The 25,315-nt window shown below is 39.4% G+C and overlaps 3 protein-coding genes across 4 annotated transcripts; 1 reads left to right on the top strand and 2 right to left on the bottom strand.

Annotated features, from left to right (window-relative positions):
* The first annotated feature begins 278 nt into the window (after positions 1-278).
* Positions 279-3,111, top strand: LOC309716304 (lipocalin-like). Its single transcript, XM_082550046.1, has 6 exons — positions 279-1,860; positions 2,168-2,307; positions 2,396-2,472; positions 2,573-2,686; positions 2,771-2,872; positions 2,972-3,111. The coding sequence occupies exons 1-6, from the start codon at positions 1,765-1,767 to the stop codon at positions 2,989-2,991; spliced, it is 549 nt and encodes a 182-aa protein (XP_082406172.1). The 5' UTR covers positions 279-1,764; the 3' UTR covers positions 2,992-3,111.
* Positions 3,112-8,140: 5,029 nt separating this feature from the next.
* LOC309716086 (uncharacterized protein) lies at positions 8,141-14,077 on the bottom strand. Of its 2 annotated transcripts, none has more exons than XM_082549685.1 (5): positions 13,611-14,077; positions 10,226-10,315; positions 9,732-9,890; positions 9,313-9,408; positions 8,141-8,902 (listed from the first exon to the last, which is right to left on the bottom strand). In XM_082549685.1, exons 3-5 carry the CDS (start codon positions 9,762-9,764, stop codon positions 8,624-8,626), a joined length of 408 nt encoding a protein of 135 aa, XP_082405811.1. In that variant the 5' UTR covers positions 9,765-9,890; positions 10,226-10,315; positions 13,611-14,077; the 3' UTR covers positions 8,141-8,623. The 2 variants fall into 2 exon arrangements, with proteins under 2 accessions (XP_082405811.1, XP_082405810.1); XM_082549684.1 differs by lacking the exon at positions 13,611-14,077 and adding an exon at positions 12,177-12,537.
* Positions 14,078-14,314: 237 nt separating this feature from the next.
* On the bottom strand, positions 14,315-20,700 carry LOC309716085 (uncharacterized protein). Its single transcript, XM_082549683.1, has 2 exons — positions 17,086-20,700; positions 14,315-16,585 (listed from the first exon to the last, which is right to left on the bottom strand). Exon 1 carries the CDS (start codon positions 19,372-19,374, stop codon positions 17,977-17,979), a length of 1,398 nt encoding a protein of 465 aa, XP_082405809.1. The 5' UTR covers positions 19,375-20,700; the 3' UTR covers positions 14,315-16,585; positions 17,086-17,976.
* Positions 20,701-25,315: the final 4,615 nt, after the last annotated feature.

Raw genomic sequence — 25,315 nt, 5'->3', positions numbered from 1 at the left:
CAGTGTAAGCCCAGCATTAGAGCAGCAATGTTTGTTCGCTCAGAGAAAGAAAAAAAGGCTGCAAAAGTACAGGGAGGAATGGGAAAAGGAAAACACCTGGCTGGGAAAATGCACGATAACACCTTTAAAGCGCACTGCACTGTGTGCCGGCGCACTTTTTCCATAGGCATGCTTCTATTGGTGGGCACATGAAGAACATGAGGGGCATGAAAGCTCGGGGAACCCTTTACCAATTTTTTGTCCGCCAGGCCAAGGCAGAAGCAGATATGGTATGTAAACATTGGTTTGTTTTTTTTAAACCCTCTGGTTAAGGATATGGGCATGTGCAGTGAATATCAGCGCTATGTGGCCAGAAGTGTGATAATATAATTTATTTTGTGTAATAAACAACTGCAAGGATAGATGATTACAACAAATAGATGACTAATACATAAAAGTAATACATATTTTAATAATGATGATGAGTTCAGATGCGTAATCATGGGAACAAGTGGGTTTACAAACAGGAGCAGCTGATTAGCTTTAGAAAAGCTGAAATAATACCTCAACTGAAGCCATTTGTACTAAATGCACATGTGCACTGTTACAAGAATATTTTTCGTTCTATTGTTTTCTATTAATTTATATAATTTTAAGTTAAGCAGGACAGTTCTTTTAAAGAAAGATTTACTTATATTCTCAAAAGTTAAGCATGACAGGCTTCTGTTTAAGAAAGAGACCTGTTTTACTGTGTTAATGTTGTCATTTTGAGCTAAAAATAAATGGCTAAATGATCATTTGTTTCACATATGGTCATATCACAAAGAATATGCATCTGCTTAAATCAAATTCAAGTCAAATGGTTAAAAAATAATTTCACACACAAAAAAAAGAGCTACAAAATTCACCACACTGGGAAGGGTGAACTGGGTCGCCCGGCCCTGGCCACGAGGTGTCCCTTATTTATTTTTCAGGGAGTTGGCAACCCTACAGGTGAAATGAAATGATAGTACATTTACTTTGCTTCCTGTAGGAGTGATCATGTCATGTGAGACCGTGTATTACTTATGAGGAAAGCCAACTTTGGGATTCCTAATCAGTCAGCTTTGGAAAAAAAATGTTTGAACTGTGTGTGAACAAAGCTCTTCTTTTTACTCTGGGGATGGTACACACTGCACAGTAGTTTTTAGACAAATGAGGGTAAAATGAGACATTAAAGCCTTAAAAGACAAACCACATTTTCGAAGAAAGCATCTCAGGTTAATATCTCTGTCAGGGCGTGTGTTTTGTCTCTGCGACTGTCACAAATGCTGATAGGTGCATTTGATTTTGTGATCTCCGCCACAGAGAGTACTGGAAGGCAACTACTACGTTGTTAAAAGTAGAAACGTAGTTTATAAATGAATCATGTAACTATAACTTTACTACTTTGCAGCTCCTTAGTTTGTGATTTCTATGATATGAACTTAGATGTCCTGTTATTTGAGTTTTTTTGTTTAGTTTGTGTGTTTTTTACTGTTTTTCTTGGTAACTGTCTGACATTCACCTCTCACACAGTGGATACAATTCTGCCCCTGCAGGAATAAACTTTGTGGTTATGAAACTGACCAAGTGTTTGCATAAAATGTCACGTGTTCAAAGCCGTCACAGAACCTGGGGTTTGTATAAGTGCAGCTGTTGGTGGGGAGATAATCTCACTCTTCTATATAAAGAGTCACCGGACAGCAACTTCCAGATCTTCATTTGCGATCTCCTCCATCATCATTTCACCACTTATCAGCAGCTATGGCTTCACTTCACACCCTTCTGGGAGTGGTACTGTGCTCCCTCATGGTTTCTTCCTCTGAAATCCTACCTCAGGCAGACTTTGATTTACAGGCGGTAAGAATCATTGATAATCATTTTTATTTTACCACCCATCTATTTTCATAACCATGTCTCTATCTTAGGGCCATGGAAAGGGGGTACTGGAGGTTATCTAACAGGGATAAGCAGGGACCCCCCCCCCCCCCCCAAGACAGTTTAGCAGTCTACACGGGAGGCTAACCTTTGCACAATTTACTTTTATAATGACTTCACCGTTTATGTTATGTGGTTATGTTTCACGCTGGATTTATATTCTGTGTTACAATAAACAGCTCTTGTGCTTCTGTCTAATTCTCAATGCTTTCCATTTGTGTGTCCACAGATGGCAGGTAAGTGGTACCGGACTGGAATTTGCTCTAATGGCCAGTGGTTTGTCAGTCGCAAAGCCAATATGAAGACCGGCACGGCCATCATTACGCCAACTGAAGATGGAGGTCTTGAGTTGTCGTTCTTCAGTCTTATGTGAGTGCGAGAGGACAGACAGAGCAAATATCATTTGAATAGCATTAAAATATTTACACTGGAGATTAATGCGATGTCTTTGCGACAGTAATGATACATGTCAGAAAATGGAGAATTTAGCCAACAAGACCGAGGTGCCTGGAAAATTCACATACAAGAGTCGGCGTGAGTACGCCCACAAAGAGAGGAAACGAATAATTTTCCATCATCATCATCCAGTATTATTTTTTCACATATTCTCTTCTGCTTTTTTCCTTTTTGTCAGACTGGGGGTATGTGAGTGACATGCTTATGGTTGATGTGAAGTATGATGAGTACGCCCTGACCTATTCCTTCAACACCAGAGGGAATGAAACCTTTGTCATTAACAGACTATTTGGTAAAGTTGCATTTAGCTGTGTTCAGTAAACCGTTTAGCAAAGTTACACCCACTGCAGCAGATTTACATCACGTGGTTTCACAGGACGTAGTTTGGACCTCAGCGATGAGGTGGATGAGAAGTTCAGGCAGTTCTGCTTGCAGACTGGCATCCTTCCTGAATATACTGTCCTTCTTCCTAAAAGCGGTACTTTTACATTGGTGGTGAAGTTCTATATAAAAACAGCTTGGAATACAGTGATGTTGTGCACTGATCACCTTACACTTTCCATTTTTCCTTCCACAGAGGAGTGTCCACTTGCCTAACCTTCTGTCCCACCGATCGTCTCACCAGTACTGCATGAAGATCTTACACCATCTGTTATGGAAATGTGCCTGAGCACCATCTTGAGATGTTTTTAACAATAAAAATGCAAACATCGAGAATATTTTTCTTCATTATTCATCCTTTGTATGAAATAAACTGAAGAACACCCATAACAACACAACCAAAATGTATTTCCCCCCCCATTCACACACTTTATAGTATTCAAGCAATCAATCAATCAATCAGTTTATTTATAAGCACATTTAAAAACAACAGAGGTTGACCAAAGTGCTATAAAAGCAAAAAGTAAAACAAACACACCTAAAGAGAACAAAACAAAAACTCAGTCACAATTAAAAGCTAGGGAGTAGAAATGTGCTTTCAGACGGGATTTAAAGTGGTGGAGACGTCCTAATTTGAAGAGGCAGACTGCTCCAAAGGGTCAGGCAAACGCTTGGTCTCCTCTGTGCTTTAGTTTGCTTTTAGGAACAATCAGAAGCAATGTAACAGCTGACTGAAAAGTTCTATTTGCAGTGTTTTTAGTTAAAAGATCAGAGAGCTACGAGGGAGCTAATCCACTTACAAACAAGCAATAAAATCTTAAAATCAATTCTAGAACATACTGGAAACCAGTGTAAACGAGCCAAGACTGGGGAAATATGGTCACGTTTACGAGTGCCTGTCAAGAGTCGGGCTGCAGCATTCTGAACAAGCTGAAGACGAGAGAGCAGAGAGCATTCGATTGTTAAAAACAAACAGTGGTCACATTATAAGTTAAATGCATATTCAAGCTTTTATTTACATCCGTTTACAATTCACTGAGTTTTATTTTATGTGATTAAATGATCTTAGATCATCCACCTGTAGATGAAGGTCAGAATGACTCCTTGTTTTATCTGCCCATATTGTGGTTTTAGTCAACATACTAAAGGAAATATGCTACCGAGTGGTGAGGTCAGAGTACCTCATAGCACACCAGTTGCTTATACACACACACACACACACACACACACACACACACACACACACACACACACAGTGGGGCAAAAAAGTATTTAGTCAGCCACCGATTGTGCAAGTTCCCCCACTTAAAATGATGACAGAGGTCAGTAATTTGCACCAGAGGTACACTTCAACTGTGAGAGACAGAATGTGAAAAAAAAAAAATCCATGAATCCACATGGTAGGATTTGTAAAGAATTTATTCGTAAATCAGGGTGGAAAATAAGTATTTGGTCAATAACAAAAATACAACTCAATACTTTGTAACATAACCTTTGTTGGCAATAACAGAGGTCAAACGTTTACTATAGGTCTTTACCAGGTTTGCACACACAGTAGCTGGTATTTTGGCCCATTCCTCCATGCAGATCTTCTCGAGAGCAGTGATGTTTTGGGGCTGTCGCCGAGCAACACGGACTTTCAACTCCCGCCACAGATTTTCTATGGGGTTGAGGTCTGGAGACTGGCTAGGCCACTCCAGGACTTTCAAATGCTTCTTACGGAGCCACTCCTTTGTTGCCCGGGCGGTGTGTTTTGGATCATTGTCATGTTGGAAGACCCAGCCTCGTTTCATCTTCAAAGTTCTCACTGATGGAAGGAGGTTTTGGCTCAAAATCTCACGATACATGGCCCCATTCATTCTGTCCTTAACACGGATCAGTCGTCCTGTCCCCTTGGCAGAAAAACAGCCCCATAGCATGATGTTTCCACCCCCATGCTTCACAGTAGGTATGGTGTTCTTGGGATGCAACTCAGTATTCTTCGTCCTCCAAACACGACGAGTTGAGTTTATACCAAAAAGTTCTACTTTGGTTTCATCTGACCACATGACATTCTCCCAATCCTCTGCTGTATCATCCATGTGCTCTCTGGCAAACTTCAGACGGGCCTGGACATGCACTGGCTTCAGCAGCGGAACACGTCTGGCACTGCGGGATTTGATTCCCTGCCGTTGTAGTGTGTTACTGATGGTGACCTTTGTTACTTTGGTCCCAGCTCTCTGCAGGTCATTCACCAGGTCCCCTCGTGTGGTTCTGGGATCTTTGCTCACCGTTCTCATGATCATTTTGACCCCACGGGATGAGATCTTGCGTGGAGCCCCAGCTCGAGGGAGATTATCAGTGGTCTTGTATGTCTTCCATTTTCTGATGATTGCTCCCACAGTTGATTTTTTCACACCAAGCTGCTTGCCTATTGTAGATTCACTCTTCCCAGTCTGGTGCAGGTCTACAATACTTTTCCTGGTGTCCTTCGAAAGCTCTTTGGTCTTGGCCATGGCGGAGTTTGGAGTCTGACTGTTTGAGGCTGTGGACAGGTGTCTTTTATACAGATGATGAGTTCAAACAGGTGCCATTCATACAGGTAACGAGTGGGGGACAGAAAAGCTTCTTACAGAAGACGTTACAGGTCTGTGAGAGCCAGAGATTTTCCTTGTTTGAGGTGACCAAATACTTATTTTCCACCCTAATTTACGAATAAATTCTTTACAAATCCTACCATGTGAATTCATGGATTTTTTTTTCACATTCTGTCTCTCACAGTTGAAGTGTACCTCTGGTGCAAATTACTGACCTCTGTCATCATTTTAAGTGGGGGAACTTGCACAATCGGTGGCTGACTAAATACTTTTTTGCCCCACTGTACACACACACAATTTTAACAAGTTGTTTCTGTGCTTAAATTTCTTACATTTTTTTCTTCCATTGATTAACCCACTATTTGAAATCAGATATTTTTCACTATTCTTCTTGGTTTATACATGAACTCTCCTTTGAGTACATTTCCTTACAACCAGAATATTATGATTGTTGGACAATCATGTAGTCAGACTCGGGTTTCTTTGTTTTCTGGTCTTCATGAAAGCCAAATCAGAACGTTTTTCCTCAGAAGTAGCTATTCCACTTCTGGGGTGAGCAACCTGTGCTCCCAAAATATCATTTTTGAGCATTTTAGTGGCCAAAAAGAATCTATATAGAGCTGCAAAACAAATCTGAATTTTATTAGAAAAAAAAAGAAAAAAAGGTGATACAGCCTGTTCCTGTTAAATATACATGTGTCTTTCAACATTACTAATACTAATACATGAAAAATAATTAATATCTTTTACCACATTTGGCTACTCTACAGTGGGCTATATGATTATTTGGTACTTGGCATGGTGGTAAAGGGCACAAAGATCCACAGCCCATCTGTTCCCTTTTAATTCTGTAGGTTTTCTTTCAGTGCTCTGGTTTCCTTCCACACCCACAGACATATTTGTTAGGTTAACTGGTTATTCTAAACTTGCTCTCTGAGTCAGCCTTGCAGCAGAGCGATCATCCTATCGGGGCGACGTCTCTGCTTTGAAAGGCAGTGCCTCCAACATTCAGCAATAAAAAGAAATTCTGCTGACCATAATGAATCTCAGTTACATCATATTATCAGAAGGCTCAATTTTAGGTGGTCAGGTAGAGAGCATTGAGAGAGTTATACAATTTAACAACTGTCCCAAATGTCTTTATTAACGATTCCAGACATTTTCGCAGTTATTTACTGTCAGAAGATTAGACATGTGACCCTCCAGACAGCTGACAACGACCTGGCTTAATAACAACAACACCAGCTGGTTATAAGCTAACATTTTGCCAGCTAATATTATCACTGAGTCTCCTAAGAAAATCACACTTTCCCTCTGGTAAACAGTGTGATACCCGCACATCATTTGAGGATTTATTCTCTAAGCGTCCAACAATGAAAGTTTTACTAACACCAGCTAACAGAGGCTTACAGTGACAAAAACAGCAGCACTTACCAACAAAAGAAGTTCAGGAAAAACTCAGCAACTCAGCTCAGTATCACTGTCATTCGACAGAAATGGCCTTCAGTAACTAACAAAGCTCTATTCAGAGCTCAGGTAAAGAGCAGACTGACAGCCTGCACTCCATATGGATCAACCAGTCACAGTTTTTCGTCCTCCTGCAGCCACCATTGCTAGGATTATGCACTTTAGAGGGGGTAAGACAACAGAACTCAGCTGACTGCAGTCTGTACTCTACTGACATCTAGTGGTGAGATATCACACCAGTGAAAGTTACAACTTTAAACAAAGTTCCAAAAACAAACAAGTGAAACTCTCTCTTGATTGTATACTTTAACAGTAATACACATGCAACCTTCTAAACTATGGAACGCCAGGACTGCCATAATGAATTAATTAAATACACCATTAAATAATTAATTAAATGTGTCAATAATTAATTAAAATTGGAATTAATTAATTAAATAAATAGTTATGACACATGTAATTAATTAATTATTGACACATTTAATTAATTATTTATGTATTTCACATTTTAATTAATTATTGACACATTTAATTAATTATTGACATCAGATTTCCACAAGCTAACGCGGTTTTTGCCTCTGTCAGTGCACCCCAGGGTGGCTGTGGCTACAATGTAGCCTGCCATCACCAGTGTGTGAATGTGTGTGTGAATGGGTGGATGACAGGTTGTGTAAAGCGCTTTGGGGTCCTTAGGGACTAGAAAAGCGCTATACAAATACAGGCCATTTACCATTTACCATTTTTTTTGTTGTTGTTTTTGGACAAATTATTTCAGAGCTGGGTTACATCAGGGGGAACAGACATCTCATTTAAATTTAATGTCTCGTTTTTCCAAGTGTGTAAGGAACGTCATCCATCTACAATATAATCAGCAAGCACATGGAGCTATTTGAAGCTTTGTGAAATCATTAGAATTAGAAGTTTGTATTTCTTGTATTAATATTATTTTAATATCACATTTATATAGCGGATGGAGGTTCAGTTAGTTCTGTACTTTGTACTGCTTCAGAGGAGTGCTCAGCTGCCCAGTCTTCTGTCCCAGTGGTCATGTCACAGAGGACCACTTCCACTCGCATCCATAACCTGCAACATGTATTCCTAAATTCACCAAACACAGATATTCTTGTTGAATAATCATACAATTCTTACTCCAGTGAGTTGAAAATTTACCAATATTAATAAAGAAAAATGTATGCTGTTATCGTACTTGAAAAAACACTCAAACAGATATAGAATAAAACAAAGCACAACTGAATGTTATGTAAAAACGTATTTATTTTTTTCAACAGTGCTTTCAGTATATTTCAGAAGGTCACGGGCAGTGGGGTGAATTTCTGTAAAAAAGCAAACAAACAGAAAAAAACGTGTTGCCAGTTTCTTTAGGGTGCTTTGAGCACCCCAGCAGAGACATTAAAATTCCAGAGTCCAGAAAAAAAGAAAAGTGTCCAGCAGCTTAGTCATTCACGTTCACACCCTGACTGTCCTGTAAAAGCTTAACTTAACTATTGCACACTAAATAGGGTAGTGCAACAAACAATTGCCTTTGTACCCAGACATTGACATTTTACATGGGCTCACTATGATGAACTACAGAAGTCAAAAGTTATTAGAAATGTTACCATCAATGAACAGTGAACTATCAGGTAAAATGAACGATTATATAGAGGGAAATGGGTTGAACTACTGGGTTTTGTTTTGTTTTTTTACATGACTCTACAATGCACTTGAACATGTTTAAGAACAAGTTAAACTCATGTCTGGCTTCCCCGTTAACAGTCACAGCAAAAGCTTTGTTTTTAGAGACCTTATGCGCTGTGAGCATCGAGAGCCACCGAGTTCAAAAAAGATGCCCTGAATTGCTTCAAAGGTAAACTCATCTGCTTTGGATAATCAATGTTGAGGGCATACAGAAGGCCAAAGAGGTATGCCAAGGCAGTAGAGAGGTCTGGAATGTTATGTAGCACGATGTCCCCTTCCAACACAACAGCATGTTCTCGCACAGACGTATCGGCATCGTCATCTTGCAGGATGGTGAGGATGGCAACTGATGCACCGTTCAACACTGGTTCCAAAATGTCAGTGTCCTGAAGAGAAGAAAAGTAAAATATGAATTATTGAAAGCTAAGAAAAATTAAAGACAAAATACATTTCTAAAGATCTTAACTTTAACCTCTATACCATGATGCTCATTTGACTCATGGAGGTTTTAAAAAGAAAAAGCTTATTTTCCTTTAATTAACGGCACAATATCTTTCACCAACCAACCTTGTGATGAGTTTTGTACAAAAATATTTTCTGCTGTTGAACACCCGCTAACAATGCCCAGGTGCTCCTCAGCAGAAAAAAAAGCAGCGAGAGTTATGACAACTGCAATCCTCACCATAAAATTATCTGGACTGCACTGAGGAAGTGTACATTTCCATTTTGGATTAAATCATCTTTTAAAAACATCTCATAGCAACTAGTTTTTCTTGCATTACTTTTTTGTACTTACTAAGCACTTCAGGAAAACCTGTGTTGCATCCTCTCCGAGGAAAATGGGCAGGCCTCTCAGTGCTGCTGTCTTTTGGTGGGACACAATGTCAGATGTCTAAAGAGTATTCAGTGGAAAACAGACATTTAAATTAGTATAGTAACGTGGTGTACCTACACACAATGCAAAATCAGAACTCTTATAGTAATGAAAATAAAATACAGATCAGGCCCAGCAACATGTAAAACTTAAAAAAACAAAACACCATTTTAACAATTTTACTTTCTTTTTACAAATTAAATAAAATACCGCCAAATAAAAACAAAGTAATGACTGATGACATTCATTTCCATTGATGTGTTTTGGCTGAAGCCAACATTTTTTTCTGTTATGACAAAGGTATACTCTCTTCTAAAAATGTCAGGTAAAGGAGCACTTACCTGTTCATCAAGTTTATCCAAGATGTCTTCCATCTCCTCACCAAGAGCTCCCTTCTTAGACCGGTATAGTTTCAGCAGGCCAGGCACAAATTTGTCCAGGGATGCATTGAACGTCCCCAGGAGGTCTTTGCTTGTGATCCGATGAAATTCTTCAGATATCTAAACAAGACAATAACCAAATATTGCCATTTATTCAGCACAGAAAATTTCTGGGTAGCTGCCTTGTACAGTCTGCACCATGTTATATGCCTGACTGTGTTATCAACCGCAAAACCTACTTCAAAAATCTCTCATGAATACACATTTTGCACAGGAATAGAAACACCCTCCACAAAAAACAGTATCAATATGCAAATATATATTATGTTCACACTGAAATGTGGAATTTTTGTGGATTTTTACTATTGAGTGTGACCTTGAGAGGTGTGATCGTAATGCTCCAGGTGTTTTAAATACACATACAAAGTCTGTGTGAATGCATGGCCAATGTGCACCTTGTCCGTGATGAAGGCGGAAATGTTTCAAAAGAGTCTCTTGACTGGAGCTTGTGAATTTGCAAAATCGGCACTGCATGAAATCCACCCCTGAAACACAAGAGACATAGTCAATTTTGCCAAAAGCACTTTTGCAATGGGATAAAACATCCATATCTAACACACAGAAGGAATCCATAGATGCAGGAGCTGAATACATCAACAAGCCAAAACCAGAGACATCATGAAAAAAATATGTAAGGAATCATATTAACTTACATATGACCACTTGTCTACTATATCAAGTATATGATTGATAACATACATGACATGTAACATAAATGCAAGCTTGAATTCAAACATTTTTTTGTTACTATGATAAAAAAATGCAATAACTATAGAAAAATTAATACTATCTGTAACACAGTATACATCAACAACACACAATCATTCCTTTAATATTGTCTCCTTCCCCATTATGTAAAAAGCTCTGAAAATGTAGCAATCTTATAATACAGAGCATGAAGTACAACTTTAATTTGCGTGTGACATTAACTTACAGTACATTAGGCAATCTTACAACAGCTGACAAACTGTCAAGTCAGCTTTAAACATTAAAGTAACAGTGCTGCACCGGATAAACGGTGACTATTGAAAAAGTGAAAAAACAATATTAGACAAATATTAGACAATATGCAAGTTACTTATATCACTGTCATATAATTGGCGCACATATCCTACACCGACCCATGAAAGAGTCTCCATGACAACGCGTGCTTGGCCCAGTTTGTTGTCAAGGTTAACATAACGTTTTCATGCAAAGATAACATTGAAACTGGTTACAAAACGGGTAATAAGCTAATAAGTTTTACCATGGCAGAAGTGCTGTAAAAAGCCAGTGTGAGATACCGTCATTTAGTGATGTCTGTCTGAATTTCAGAGTGTTTAACATTAAACATTACTTTTTGCGCTGGCCACTACTCTGAGCTAAAACCTTTTTTTTTTTTTAATATTAAACTTTATTAAGAAACAGTATACAGAACATGTATACAATCAGAACAAAATTAACATATGCCAGGGGGTGTAATACAAAGAATTACATACATTCAAATAATTTGTAATTACTACAAATGGTAATAGTTTTCATAGCCTTTTTGTTAAGTGATCCACTAATCAATTTTATGTAACATAAAACATCATTATAGTAATGTTTAAAATTAGGTTTTTTGTTACTGTATTTGCATTTGTGAAAATAAAATTTAGCTAAGATAACTAATAAGTTTATTATAAAGTAAACATCTTCTTTTTTTTTGCCTTCGAAAGAAACAAAATACAACATTTTCCCATTTCACAGTAAAGTCATTATAGAGATGTCCAGCAATGAATCTACTGAAGTCTTTCTCTGAGCTAAAACCTTCAGAGGCTGCTTGTAGCCCGATTACGACACAGCGGCGCGACGAAGGCTGCCCAAATTCATAGTGGACTCCTCTAAATGCGTCCGAGAAATACGTCCTCCTTATAATAAGCATCTCTTAAAATGTTTGCAATATTGAAACATTTCAATATAATGTAGAAAAAAACGAGAGAAAAAAGTTACGGATCGGACTCCCCGATCCTTATTGCGCATGTGCAAATTCTATCTGTGGAATTAGTTTTAATATTACTCTTTCTGGGTCACAAAATAAACTTTTAAGATATTTTCAGGCGTTAATGTAGCTGTGTAAATTGCTAATATCTGTTCAGTTTATTAAGACAACATATACTTGCAAAAGTGCTCCTACGCTTTCGGAGACGTCTGTTACCCACCAGCTCGATAGCTAGCCAAGGGGGGGTCAATTAAGTCACTTAGATAACTTAAAAATGCTATAGTTGGCCTTTTTCAGTGTTTTACTAGTTCCATCCTCCCGGGTCCTCAGGAGGATGCAGCCTAGGCGCTTGTAGAAAATCTTAATAACACATGTAGTTAGCTTACCTGCTAGGGTAAATGGTCGGCAGCTCCAGCACCTGTCCAAAACTGCAGAAGTGAAAATCCTCAATGGTCGAAAAATTGCATTTTACATCCAAATCTAGCCACGATGGTTCAAATTTTCTTAGGAGGTTTTTAGTCTAGAACACATGGTAAACCACTATCACACAGCTCAGGTCTGCTCAGGCTCAGTTGAAAGTCCGTTTGGTTTAGTTCAAACTTGTTCAGACCACATGTGCCAGTCATCTACGGGGTTCCCCACTGGTTCCCAACTTGACTCAGAAACTCTGCTCAAAAGTTGATAATCTTTGTTATGCTGTCTAGAAAATCTTAGTTAGGACAACAATGAAAGAAATTTGTTGGGTAGACAAGCTTTTTTAGGTTTTAAATGGAAAGTTTTATTTCTAAGTCAGTTTAATTTAAAAACTTTAGTGAAATCAACAATTGCTAGTTATCGTTTTTACAGTGTATAAACGTTAATCAGTGTCGTTGACGGGTTGTGACGGCGTCCTTATGTGCCGACACCGGCGTTTTAGTTAGTAAAGCGGTGTGGCCAATGTGGAGTGGCTGAGTGAAGACATGCTAATAACAACGTGTACAAGCATTGGAGATGTGAGCAGGACAGACAGAAAAATGAAGGTGAAGTTTAAGTTCTCAGTCAGATTTGTGCTTATCCAGTGCCATTTATTTCCAATTCTTATTTGTGGATATTGATCATTAAATACTGACACTAGTTTATAAGTAGTGGAAATGCAAATAATCGTGTCATTATCAGTGATGAGAATAACGGCCGTTACTTTTTTCAGTAACTAGTAATCTGATTAATTACTGTTTCTATATTTCTATTGTTACATGGCTATTACTAAGAAGAAAATGCGGTGTGGACTCATTAATATTTTTCAACACACAGATGGTTGAATCTGTCTTCAGTTTACTGGGAGTTGGAGCCGGGGGGCAATCGTACAAGTGCTGCTTAGGTGGATTCACCTCTGTTTGCACCATTTAGTTATGAGCTGTTGCATCTGTGGATGCCAAAGAGAAAACTTCCCACTGGATACTGAGCTGACTATACCTGTCTTCCGTGTGTAGCACAAGCGTTTACTAGTGTAAGGCTGTAGAATTTCAATTTACAAAGTCAGTTACCAAAACTGTTAATACTTCCATGAACCATTGAGCAAGGCATATTACTTGATAGATGCTATTAGGAATGCTTTCAAAAGGCATCAACAGCACAGATACAGTAGATATCATTCACAGAACAATGTTTTCAAGCAGCATGTAAACATTTTTATTTCTGCTGTTAGATTGTTCTAATTTGACATTTTTACATGTTTTAAATGAGACAAAATTACAGGTTCAGACAACAGATTTTTTGGTTAATGCAATTTTTTATTTTTATGGGTAAGATGTTATAATACCCTGGTTCACTCTGTGACTTACTTTGTCTCCTATAAATCTTCTTTAATTCAGTTCAATTCCTACGGTGGCCCCTAGAGACAAAGCATGTATAAACTCCAAAACACTTACAAATTCCAAATAGCACGCACAAACTCCTCAACACATACAAAATCCAAAACACATGCAAAATCCAAAACACGTACAAAATCCAAAACACGTGCAAAATCCAAAACACGTGCAAACTCCAAAACACGTGCAAACTCCAAAACACGTACAAAATTCAAAACACGTACAAAATTCAAAACACGTACAAAATTCAAAACACATACAAAATCCAAAACACGTACAAAATCCAAAACACATGCAAAATCCAAAACACGTACAAAATCCAAAACACGTGCAAACTCCAAAACACATACAAAATCCAAAACACGTACAAAATTCAAAACACATGCAAACTCCAAAACACATACAAAATCCAAAACACGTGCAAAATCCAAAACACGTACAAAATTCAAAACACGTGCAAACTCCAAAACACATACAAAATCCAAAACACGTACAAAATTCAAAACACGTACAAAATTCAAAACACATACAAAATCCAAAACACATGCAAAATCCAAAACACATGCAAAATCCAAAACACGTACAAAATCCAAAACACGTGCAAACTCCAAAACACATACAAAATCCAAAACACGTACAAAATTCAAAACACATGCAAACTCCAAAACACATACAAAATCCAAAACACGTGCAAAATCCAAAACACGTACAAAATTCAAAACACGTGCAAACTCCAAAACACATACAAAATCCAAAACACGTACAAAATTCAAAACACATGCAAATTCCAAAACACATACAAAATCCAAAACACATGCAAAATCCAAAACACGTGCAAAATCCAAAACACGTACAAAATTCAAAACACATGCAAAATCCAAAACACGTGCAAAATCCAAAACACGTACAAAATTCAAAACACATGCAAACTCCAAATCACAACGGAAGTGCTCCAGGACGCTAGGGGCAGTGTTGAGCTCGATTTGTAAAATAAACGGCAAGTTTGTTGCAAACACATGGGCTCTAGTCTCCGTTGCGCTTCCCAGGTTGCCTAGCAACTATGATACTAACAGCTGGAAACGTGTCATACAACTTTTTTTGACAGAAATGAAGGAGAACATATTTTTTTTTCATTTGTTTGTTTGTTTCTACAAGAGCTTTGTGTGATTTGATAAGTATCTGAGGCTGAGACCACAGGACAGTAAAACATGATTTTTGGGCTTCATTTCTGTACTGAACAGTCATTTAAGATTAGCTAGTAAATAACAATTAGCTAATGTTGTTCATGAGACTAAAGTCATATCACTTTGGTAATGTAAATATAATATGGCCAATATTATGGTTATTATATTAGTCATTATTAGGTATTACAGCAGTGAACATGAACTCTTTGTCAAATACTGAGCTTCAGTACAGATTCAAGTTGCAGTTATTTACATGTCTTACCACCTTAAATCTTCACTCAAAGACAAGTATATAGGAATGACTGCCAAATTTATTTGCCACTGAAGCCGAAGGATGGCATCTGAATAAAACCTCTCTTGACATGCCTAGATGACATTAAAGCTTGGTTGGCTCTAAACTTTTTAAATTTGAATGAAAAGAAAACAGATTTGTTGGTGTTTGGACCCAGTGGCCCCTGTGAGTCCTCTTCTTTTCATTTGGAACCCCTGGAGGTTTATTTTAAACCTGTTGTTACTGCCCTTGGTTTTAAGTTGGACCAGTCCATTTTTATCATTTAAGGCGACTGGCAAGAGTGAAATCGTTTCTTTCTAGGCAGCACTTTGAAACTGTGATCCATGCTTTTATTTCTTCCCCTGTGGACTACTGTAACGCACTTTATGTGGGGGTCAGTCAGTTGTTACTCTGACATCTGCAGCTGGTTCAAAATGTATATTGACAGTGCATAGGTGTATCATATATAAGAGACAAATGTTGTTCCTTCAGTATGTTGGCATTACTAAATTTGGCTCAAATGCTTACATACATGTGTAAAAAGAAAATGTACAAGCTGTGAGCTGTTTCAAATCAAATCACTTTTATTGTCACATCACATGTGCAGGTACATTGGTACAGCACATGTGAGTGAAATTCTTGTGTGCGAGCTTCACAAGCAACAGAGTTGTGCAAAATACAATGATGTAAACAAGCAAAATACAAGAATGGCTACATCTGAAACTAATAAATATATGTACAATATATAATAGTATATATATGTTTCTGATAAAATGAAGAGTAGACTGATGTATTAAATATTCCTTTATTGGGTGAGAAAATCAGACCATGTCATAACTGCTTTAAGTCATACAGAATAGATATCAGAGCTTTAAACAGGCTGACGTCTGCTAAATTGGTCAAACTGGGCAGAAAGTATACAAACACATAACATCCTTATAGAATATGATGTAACACTATAGATCAACTTAGCTCAGAATATATAAAGCATATAAACAATTACAGCAATATGATGCAACAAACACAGCAGTGCTACTGATCCAAAATCCTCAAAGCTTCATAGAACTGAAACAAACATTTATTTTTAGCTCCATTCTGCTGCTGATACATACTTTAGGTTTCTGAACATTGAACTTGTTGCTGCCTTTCATAGTGTGTAACTTGAAGGCCCTGAGTACTTTCTCTCACACTGAAAACACTGGGATGATAACATTATTTGAACATTACCTAATAAGACTGATTCAGGACAGACAATTAGTTATTTTAAACTTTTCTAGCAGTCCTTCACAAACAGGGAACAGTCTGTCTATTCTCTCCATCTGTCAGCTGCTGCTGGCTCTTCCTCCTCCTCTTCCTCACACACTGCTGAGATTGTCCTGGTGGATCATCAGGGGTGCAAAGCCTCACAGATGATGTAATGCAGTGGGTCCCTCAGTCTGTCCTCACTCTGGACACTTGCAGGTGTCACACATAGAAATCAAATGTGTGATAAGCTGCAGGATTCAAACACAAGTGTGACTTATAAATACATGTTCATACTTTTATTCCACAATCAGAGAGAAAGAAACAGAGAGAGAGTGCAGGACAGACAGGTGACAGTCTCAGGTGTACACACTGCTACAAAACAGCACCAGAGAAGGAGGATTTAGTGTTTGTGTCATTACGAGTGCTAAACAAGAAGAGTTCCCAGATGGTACAGTGGACACATGTGTGACTCCTGTGATTAAAGCATCTTTCTTTCAGCTTAAGGAGTGAACCGTCAGCTGACTGACATGACTGACTTTAATTACGCATAAAATCATCACATTCTCTGTAAGATTAAAGTCAGCTATTGAACGGCGAATATTTTGAAGTGAAGGCTTTAAAACCAAGTTAGTACAAACGTCGCTAATGTCACATAACTTTCCCGACATGTTGCCAACAGTAATGTTTTAATGTTCTTCATTATAAAAACATTTGCGCATAAATAAGTGACATAATATTCAGTACTTACTTCTGGAAGTTTACTCTTCGTCCGCTCCGCTTCCGCCGTTTTTTTTCGGCAAAATTATCCAAACCACCGCCGCGCTATGAAGTCTGGGATATGTTGGGCCATGAAGGCTACACAGACCCATCCTTAAAATTCAGGGAAATTAAGGACACATTTGAGGGCCGCATTTCGAGCAGCCTTTGAATTGGGACAGTCTTTGTCGTGTCGCTGTGACATAATCAGCCTTAAAATGCGGCCTTTAAGGCTGCAGACCCCAAATCCGGTCATTGGTACTTCCTGGCTTGTGTAGTTACTAGGTAACAAAAGCTCAACACTGCCCCTAGCGTCCTGGAGCACTTCCGTTGTGTTTTGGAGTTTGCGCGTGTTTTGGGGTTTGCGCGTGTTTTGGGGTTTGCACGTGTTTTGGATTTTGCACGTGTTTTGTATTTTGCACGTGTTTTGTATTTTGTACGTGTTTTGTATTTTGCATGTGTTTTGTATTTTGCACGTGTTTTGTATTTTGCACGTGTTTTGTATTTTGCATGTGTTTTGGAGTTTGTACGTGCTTTGTCTCTAGGGGCCACCGTACAATTCAATTCAACAGCATTTACATACAAATGAATTGAACTGAACTGAATTAAAGAAAAAACCCAACAATCCCCTATGAGCAAGCACTTGGCGACAGTCGGGAGGAAAAACTACCTTTAAAAAGGTAGAAACCTCCGGCAGAACCAGGCTCAGGGAGGGGCAGCCATCTGCCGCGACCGGTTGGGAGGGGTGGAGCCGATGACAAATGTATACACAGCTAAATATTAAAGCAAATATGCTTTAAAATTGATGTTTAGGGAGTTGAAGTAACTGTTAATATTTAGTTGTATATAACTTTGATTTTATAGGAGACAGAGCTGAAGTCACTTAAGTGAACAGTCTCAGAAACCAGTTGCGCTTCTTTTTCTTTTTTGGCTTTTCTCTCTGCATGTTGTCATCTCGGGCCTCTGGATTTTCTGGTTTGGTAGTACTGGCCTCCTCTTTTTCTTGCTTATTCTCCTGGAGTGTCTCGACTTGGGCTGGAGAATTTTCTGCTTCAGTAACGCTGGTCTCTTTTTGATCTATGGTCTCTTTTTTGGCTGGAGAATGATCCTGATTGCCAACGTTGGACTCGGTCTCTTCCTTCTTTCTTGTCTCTTGCAGAGACCGCAACGACTCCTGAAGAATGATCTTTTCATCTTCTGTTTGCTTGAGTTGTTTGCGGATTGTTGTGTTCTCCTGGTTTTTCCTCTCTACAATCTCCAGGTAGAAAGCTCTGGTTTTTTCCAGCTCTTCTTTTACGTTTTGGACCTCCAAATTATTTGCCTCACAAACAGCCTCACTGAGGCAGAGTTTGACTATGAGCTCAGCGAACTCACAGGGGGCTCTTTCTTCCTGTTCTTTACGTTTTGCAACTTCCTCTTCTAGGTTTTTCTGTGTTTTGAGGAGCTGCTCGCGGAGTTGTTGGATCTCTTCCTGCTGTTTTTTACATTGGACCTCCAACTCAGCTTCCCGAACAGTTTTCACCTCTGTAGAGTCTGTGTGTGGAGCTTCTGTAGTTTGTGTTGAAGCGTCCACACTCAGCTCTGCAGCTGTGACAGCTGTGTTGCTGTCTTGAACAGGAGCCTCACGCACATCAGGGGTGAGATTCTCCTCGGGTCTGCTTCTGCGAGCCTGTTCCAGTTGTTTTTGGAGCTCAAGAATGGTTTTCTCAGCATTTCCTCTGCAGCACTGTAGCTTTAGGCGAAGCCAATCATTTTGGGTTTTAGCCGCAGAGGCTTTGTGGTTCGCTGCTGTCATATTGTAGAGATTGGTTTTACTCATGTGCTGAGCCTCCTGCAGGTGAAATCTCAGTGCAGCCATTTCATCGGTCTCACTATATGGACATTTGCCATCATGTGGCATTAAGTGAGGATTAGGCTGTGGTTGAGATGGTCCATCATTGGTTCTAAAGTCAGGCTGATGATGCACAGGCCCTCGGTTCGGTAAAAACGGTGGCTTGTACCAATGCTGCCCAGGCCCATTATTGGGGTTAAAGTGGGGATTGGGCTGATGTGGCCCATGCCCTCGATTGGGTCCAGGGTTTCTGGCTCTGGGGTTTGGGTTTGCATTTCTTTGCTTTTTATTCTTATTTTCACCCTTTGGTTTGGCAGATGAAGTCACCTCATTTGGTGCCTGGTTTTTCCCTCTTTGCTTTGGGTTTGGCTGCTTCGCTTTTGTGTTAGGGCGAACAGCGGCCGATGAGGTTCCTTCCTGGGGATCAAGGTTTTGCTGCATACTCTGCATTCTTCTTGTCTTTGCTCTTACAATGTACAATGAAGATTTTTTTCTACTTGATCAGGGTTTGGACTTGTGTTCGTTGCATACACTGAACGTTTCAAATCGTTTTCCTAAAGGTTGGCTCGTGGTGTGTTCCTAAAGAGTCGCACAGTTCTGAGACATACTGAGAGCACGCTGCGGTCCTATTTAAGGACTTTTGAGATGATGTCACGTGCCCCTTTGGTCTGTTTCCTTTGATCTGATAGAGCAAATTGAGTGTGATGTCATTAACTTAGCAGAGAATCTTGTTTTTCTTTGAAATAGAATTCTACCAAACTTAAATTAAAAACTTTAATTTTGTACGAGATGTTAAATTCCCAATCTAAAGGCCAAATCTACCCAAGATCTTTAGGAGAAAATTACACAAATAGCTCAGAAGCTTCAATAAATGTTTCTGCATCAACATGTTTTCCATATACATCTTTAAAAATATTTTCTATTCGCCTAAACAAATTTGAAAAGAGTCTTTGTCATATTAATTTCTGTCCTAATGGAAAAAGGAACGATTTTCAAAGCTTCAAGTTTAAAAGAAAATCATTTTATTTAACACTATCAAGTTGCAGATTTGCTATATAAATTGCAAGTCTGAAATAGGTGAGTTTTAAGGGGCATTCACTCAGGACAAAATAAATTATTTGCTTTCTGTGTCAGACTTGCAAACTTATAAATACTGCAGGGATGCGTGCATGAGTTAATGCTGTAGAGGAGACAATAATCAGGCAACAAACTGCTGCCATAGCCGCTCCTTAAATATCTGGTCTTGACTAAGCTTAAAATATGAGTGCTGAAAACTCCTCTGATGCTATCCAGTGGTATGTTCAGTGCACTTCACTATTCCTGTTAATAGAACATCTGAAAAAGAAAGAAGTAAAAAGTCATGCTGTCATAGTAAAAGAAGTCCTTCTTAAACTCAGAAAAATCTGCATTTGAACCACATAACAAAAATATTTTAAAGATCTGGCCTCAGATTTATTATTTTAGTGTTTAGAAAGCCCTTCTACACATATCTGAGCAGCTTAGTAATTTTCTTTTTAGTTTCAGGAAAAAATGGTGCTCCCAACTAAGCACAGCGGGGTAAAATAAGCCGAATAACACGCTGTATTGTGGGCTGGTTACGCTGTCAACAGGTAAGCATTTTTCCAGTGATATGGGTGAAGAAAGAAACATATTTACAGTGGCTTGCAAAAGTATTCGGCCCCCTTGAACTTTTCCACATTTTGTCACATTACAGCCACAAACATGAATCATTTTTATTGGAGTTCCACATGAAAGACCAAAACAAAGTGATGTACACGTGAGAAGTGGAATTAAAATCATACATGATTCCAAACATTTTTTACAAATAAATAACTGCAAAGTGGGGTGAGGATTCTCTTTGGCATCCACAGATGCAACAGCTCATAACTAAATGGTGCAAACAGACGTGAATCCACATAAATATACTTTTCATATCTGAAAGTCCTGAAGAGAACAGTGTTATGTAAAAAAGTAGAAAATTAGCTTTTGGTTGAAACTTTCTTTTTTGTAACAATGCTCTGTGGCAATAAACCTTACACCACTGGAAAGCCTTTTTATTTCCATTGAAATTGTGGCACATTTGCAAGTAATAAGCAGCACTTGTGCAATTGTTCCAACTCCTGGTAAACTGAAGACAGATTCAACCATCTGTGTGTTGAAAAATATTAATGAAATGCAGCCAAGAGGCCCATGGTGACTCTGGACGAACTGCAGAGATCTACAGCTCAGGTGGGGGAATCTGTCCATAGGACAACTATTAGTCGTGCAGTGCACAAAGTTGGCCTTTATGGAAGAGTGGCAAGAAGAAAGCCATTGTTAACAGAAAACCATAAGAAGTCCCGTTTGCAGTTTGCCACAAGCCATGTGGGGGACCCAGCAAACATGTGGAAGAAGCTGCTCTGGTCAGATGAGACCAAAATGGAACTTTTTGGCCAAAATGCAAAACGCTATGTGTGGTGGAAAACTAACACTGCACATCACTCTGAACACACCATCCCCACTGTGGTGGTGGCAGCATCATGCTCTGGGGGTGCTTCTCTTCAGCAGGGACAGGGAAGCTGGTCAGAGTTGATGGGAAGATGGATGGAGCCAAGTACAGGGCAATCTTGGAAGAAAACCTCTTGGAGTCTGCAAAAGACTTGAGACTGGGGCGGAGGTTCACCTTCCAGCAGGACAACGACCCTAAACATAAAGCCAGGGCAACAATGGAATGGCTTAAAACAAAACATATCCATGTGTTAGAATGGCCCAGTCAAAATCCAGATCTAAATCCAATCTGTGGCAAGATCTGAAAACTGCTGTTCACAAACACTGTCCATCTAATCTGACTGAGCTGGAGCTGTTTTGCAAAGAAGAATGGGCAAAGATTTCAGTCTCTAGATGTGCAAAGCTGGTAGAGACAGACCCTAAAAGACTGGCAGCTGTAATTGCAGCAAAAGGTGGTTCTACAAAGTATTGACTCAGGGGGCTGAATAATTACGCACACCCCACATTGCAGTTATTTGTAAAAAATGTTTGGAATCATGTATGATTTTCGCTCCACTTCTCACGTGTACACCACTTTGTGTTGGTCTTTCACGTGGAACTCCAATAAAATTGATTCATGTTTGTGGCTGTAATGTGACAAAATCTGGAAAAGTTCAAGGGGGCCGAATACTTTTGCAAGCCACTGTAAATATTTAAAAGGAGATGCGTAATAACTAATAAGACGACTACTGTTTAAACGATGTCTTTGAAGCCCTTATGGTACATGTTACACAACTTTCCTTCATCCCAACAAGACTGAGGTGCCCACATAGTTGACACATACAACTGATTATGAATGCACTATTTAACCATTCCTATTTTTACATCATCTACTTGGCTTTATTATTGAAAGTCTGTGGACACTCTGACTTGTGCATAGCTGATGTGAAGTATGATGACCACTACCTGACTTACACCATCAACAACAGGGCCCTGTTTCAGGAAGCCGGTTTAGTGGAAAAACTGAGTAAGTATACCCTGAGTTAACGAAAACTCTGGGTTTTCGGTTTCACAAAGCGAGTTCAGCTGCAGCCTGAGTGAGTCACTATGACGACACACTCCGTGAAGCTAACCTGCCCCCTAGCAGGTTTACTACAACTAACCCTGACTGTCTCCGCCCCTTTGTCGGAAACCTGACAGTAGGAAGTGTCAGACATGGCATGCCACTTCCTTGAAGAGCCAGTAGATCGTGAAGCCCAAATTCTCCACAGAGCTCTCCGCCGGGAGAGAGTGATTAGAGCGCGTTTGGACATTTTATCATTTCCTGATGATTTTCTGTGCGAACGTTACCGTTTCTCAGCACAATCTATAATTTATTTGGATAACATCCTCAGGCCATATATTACGCATGTGACACATCGCGGACATTCTCTCAGTTCATTACATATTATTTGTATTGCACTTCGGTTTCTTGCAAACGGGAGCTTTCTGTATAATATTGGTGACGCTGAGCACGTTTCCAAGGCTACCGTCTGTCGGGCAGTCAGGAATGTTACAGTTGCACTGAAACGTCTCCTGTACTCGTTTGTGGTGTTCCCCGGTCATAGACCCACAAGATTTATCAAAGAGGGATGCCACAAAATTGCAGGTATCAGGATGACCAAAACTTAATGTATGATGTGGTGATACTTGGACTACTACTTAAATTGCACATTTATTTTCAGGGTTCCCAGGCGTGATTGGCTGTATAGATGGCACTCACATTCCAATCATTGCTCCTTCAGTAAATGAAGGAGACTATGTGAACAGGAAGTCTTTCCACAGCATTAATGTACAGGTACATAGTTCCCTGTAGCATGTCAAACTAACAAATTATTTCATTATAGTAATGGATGCTAATTTGTGTTCTCTGCACTGTGAAGATCATATGTGATGCTGCCAACATTATCACAAATGTGGAAGCCAAGTGGCCAGGCTCTGTCCATGACTCACAAATATTCCGTGAATGTACACTGAGCACAAAATTTGGACATGGTGAGTTGAGAATACTTTAAAATATATAAAGACCAATTGCTTCAGGGACATTTGAACTGAAGTGTACCCTTCTGTCTTAGAGTTCACTGGCTACTTGCTTGGTGATAGGGGGTATCCATGTTTACCCTATTTGCTTACCCCTTACCCTGACCCTGAACCGGGCCCACAGCAGCGATATAATCTGGCTAATTGCAGGACAAGAGCCAGAATTGAAATGACTATCGGAATGCTTAAGGCCCGGTTCCAGTGCCTGCAAAGACTCAGGGTCACCCCAGAAAGGGCATGTGACATTATTGTGGCATGTGTGATTCTTCACAACATTGCCACAATTAGAGGAGAACACTGTCCTTCTGAACCAAACATCAGCAGTGATCCAAACCATGAACATCCTGACCCTCCCACGGACATACAAGATGGAAGCGCAGTCAGAGACACCATATGTCACAATCATTTCTTTTGACCCATCACCTCAACATGTTGAAAGAAGAATAAACAGATGTTTTGTTCAACTGGCTTTATTGGTCGCCTGTATTTCCTGTACACAAAGTATTAAAAGATGTAAACCTCATAAAGTGTCTCTGTTGCTTCCTCCTCTGTAACAGCTGTCAATGTTTCTTCATTATTTTCCTGTAGTAAAGAAATAAACAACATTGCTGTTCTACTGTAACCTCATATAATCTGTGGAGTATTACTCACAACTGCATGTTGGTCTGGCTCAACAGGAGGCTGCACCAGATGCAGTACACCATCAACTGATAGAATATGAGGTTTATACAGGTCACTTATAACTTACAAGGGACCAAATGGCAATTAACAAACATACCAATCACCTTACACTTCATTGTCATTATGCTCTCAAAGACAACCAAGACTGAGGCAAGGCAAAATCAGTCGGAAAATAACTTCACTACAAAATAATTCATTATGGTAAAGAGTTTATCAAATGAATGAGTAGCACTGCAAAGGTGACTGTGAAGAAAGGATGTATGCACATCATGTATTATTTTGAATTTACCCCTTATGTAGGCACTTGTGTCTTGCGGGGTTATTGACTCAGAGGATGTCCCCGCAGAGATGCCTTCGGCCACAGGGCGCCCACTGTTTTGGCTGAGGGCCAACTGCTCAGCCTCTGTGAGTGGTGGTGGTGGAGGACCCCCACCTGTTTTTCGGGCCTCCGCTTTTTTTCTGTTGGCTATAACGGGCCACATTTGAGCATACAGAGTAAGCAAATATGTACTTGTAATGTGCTCAGATAATTTCAATAAGTGCTTACAGAAAGAAAATTAATGTAGCCTCTAACTGCAATTGATTTACATCGGACAAACAGACCAAGCACTGTGGCTCATAATACAATTACACCTTACCTGTTTGGACTATATTTTTATATTTCATTTTTACTTGCTGCCAGGCACGTTTGGGGCCTGTTGGGTTGCACCTGCGCTCACATCACGTCACAAAATAAAATGTATAAAATAACAAATAAAATAACATATGATAAAATAACGTGTTAAATGGGTGGAAATCCCTCGATCAATGTTTATATTAACACTCACGCATTGACTCTGTCGGCTATGTTTTGCCATGCATGCTCCCTTTCTTTTGCAGCTGAGGCTGTGTTACTTTTTTCCGCGGAATTTGCATGTTATCGGCATATGCTGCCATCAGAATTTCGGCCTCAAGCGCTGTGAAATACATTGACCGCGCCTTCTTTCCCTCCGTCTCCATGGTGACTCGCTTAATCTGTGCTCCGCTTATCAGGGCTTTATGTATCCTCGTCCGCGCGCTTCACTTGGGGTTAAAGCAACTCCGCGTTGACTGAACTAATTGTTATCAGCCTTTCTGAAACCGAATATTCCGAGTTGGACAGTTCGGGGTTACTCAACCGTGAGTG

This window comes from Aulonocara stuartgranti (assembly GCF_965226115.1).
Source record: "Aulonocara stuartgranti genome assembly, chromosome: 10".
NCBI classification, from domain to species: domain Eukaryota; kingdom Metazoa; phylum Chordata; class Actinopteri; order Cichliformes; family Cichlidae; genus Aulonocara; species Aulonocara stuartgranti.
The sequence above is the reverse complement of the archived record's forward strand: the minus strand, read 5'-3'. Positions and strand labels throughout refer to the sequence as shown.

Excerpts from the sequence above, each read along its gene's own strand:
- LOC309716304 (XM_082550046.1), top strand. The coding sequence starts at position 1,765 with ATGGCTTCACTTCACACCCTTCTGGGAGTGGTACTGTGCTCCCTCATG. Across the intron at positions 2,687-2,770 it reads TGTCATTAACAGACTATTTG|GACGTAGTTTGGACCTCAGC; the intron begins GTAAAGTTGCAT and ends GTGGTTTCACAG. Across the intron at positions 2,873-2,971 it reads TGTCCTTCTTCCTAAAAGCG|AGGAGTGTCCACTTGCCTAA; the intron begins GTACTTTTACAT and ends TTCCTTCCACAG.
- LOC309716086 (XM_082549685.1), bottom strand. The coding sequence starts at position 9,764 with ATGGAAGACATCTTGGATAAACTTGATGAACAG. Across the intron at positions 9,409-9,731 it reads TGGATAAACTTGATGAACAG|ACATCTGACATTGTGTCCCA; the intron begins GTAAGTGCTCCT and ends AATACTCTTTAG. Across the intron at positions 8,903-9,312 it reads AGGTTTTCCTGAAGTGCTTA|GACACTGACATTTTGGAACC; the intron begins GTAAGTACAAAA and ends TCTTCTCTTCAG.
- LOC309716085 (XM_082549683.1), bottom strand. The coding sequence starts at position 19,374 with ATGCAGAGTATGCAGCAAAACCTTGATCCCCAGGAAGGAACCTCATCG.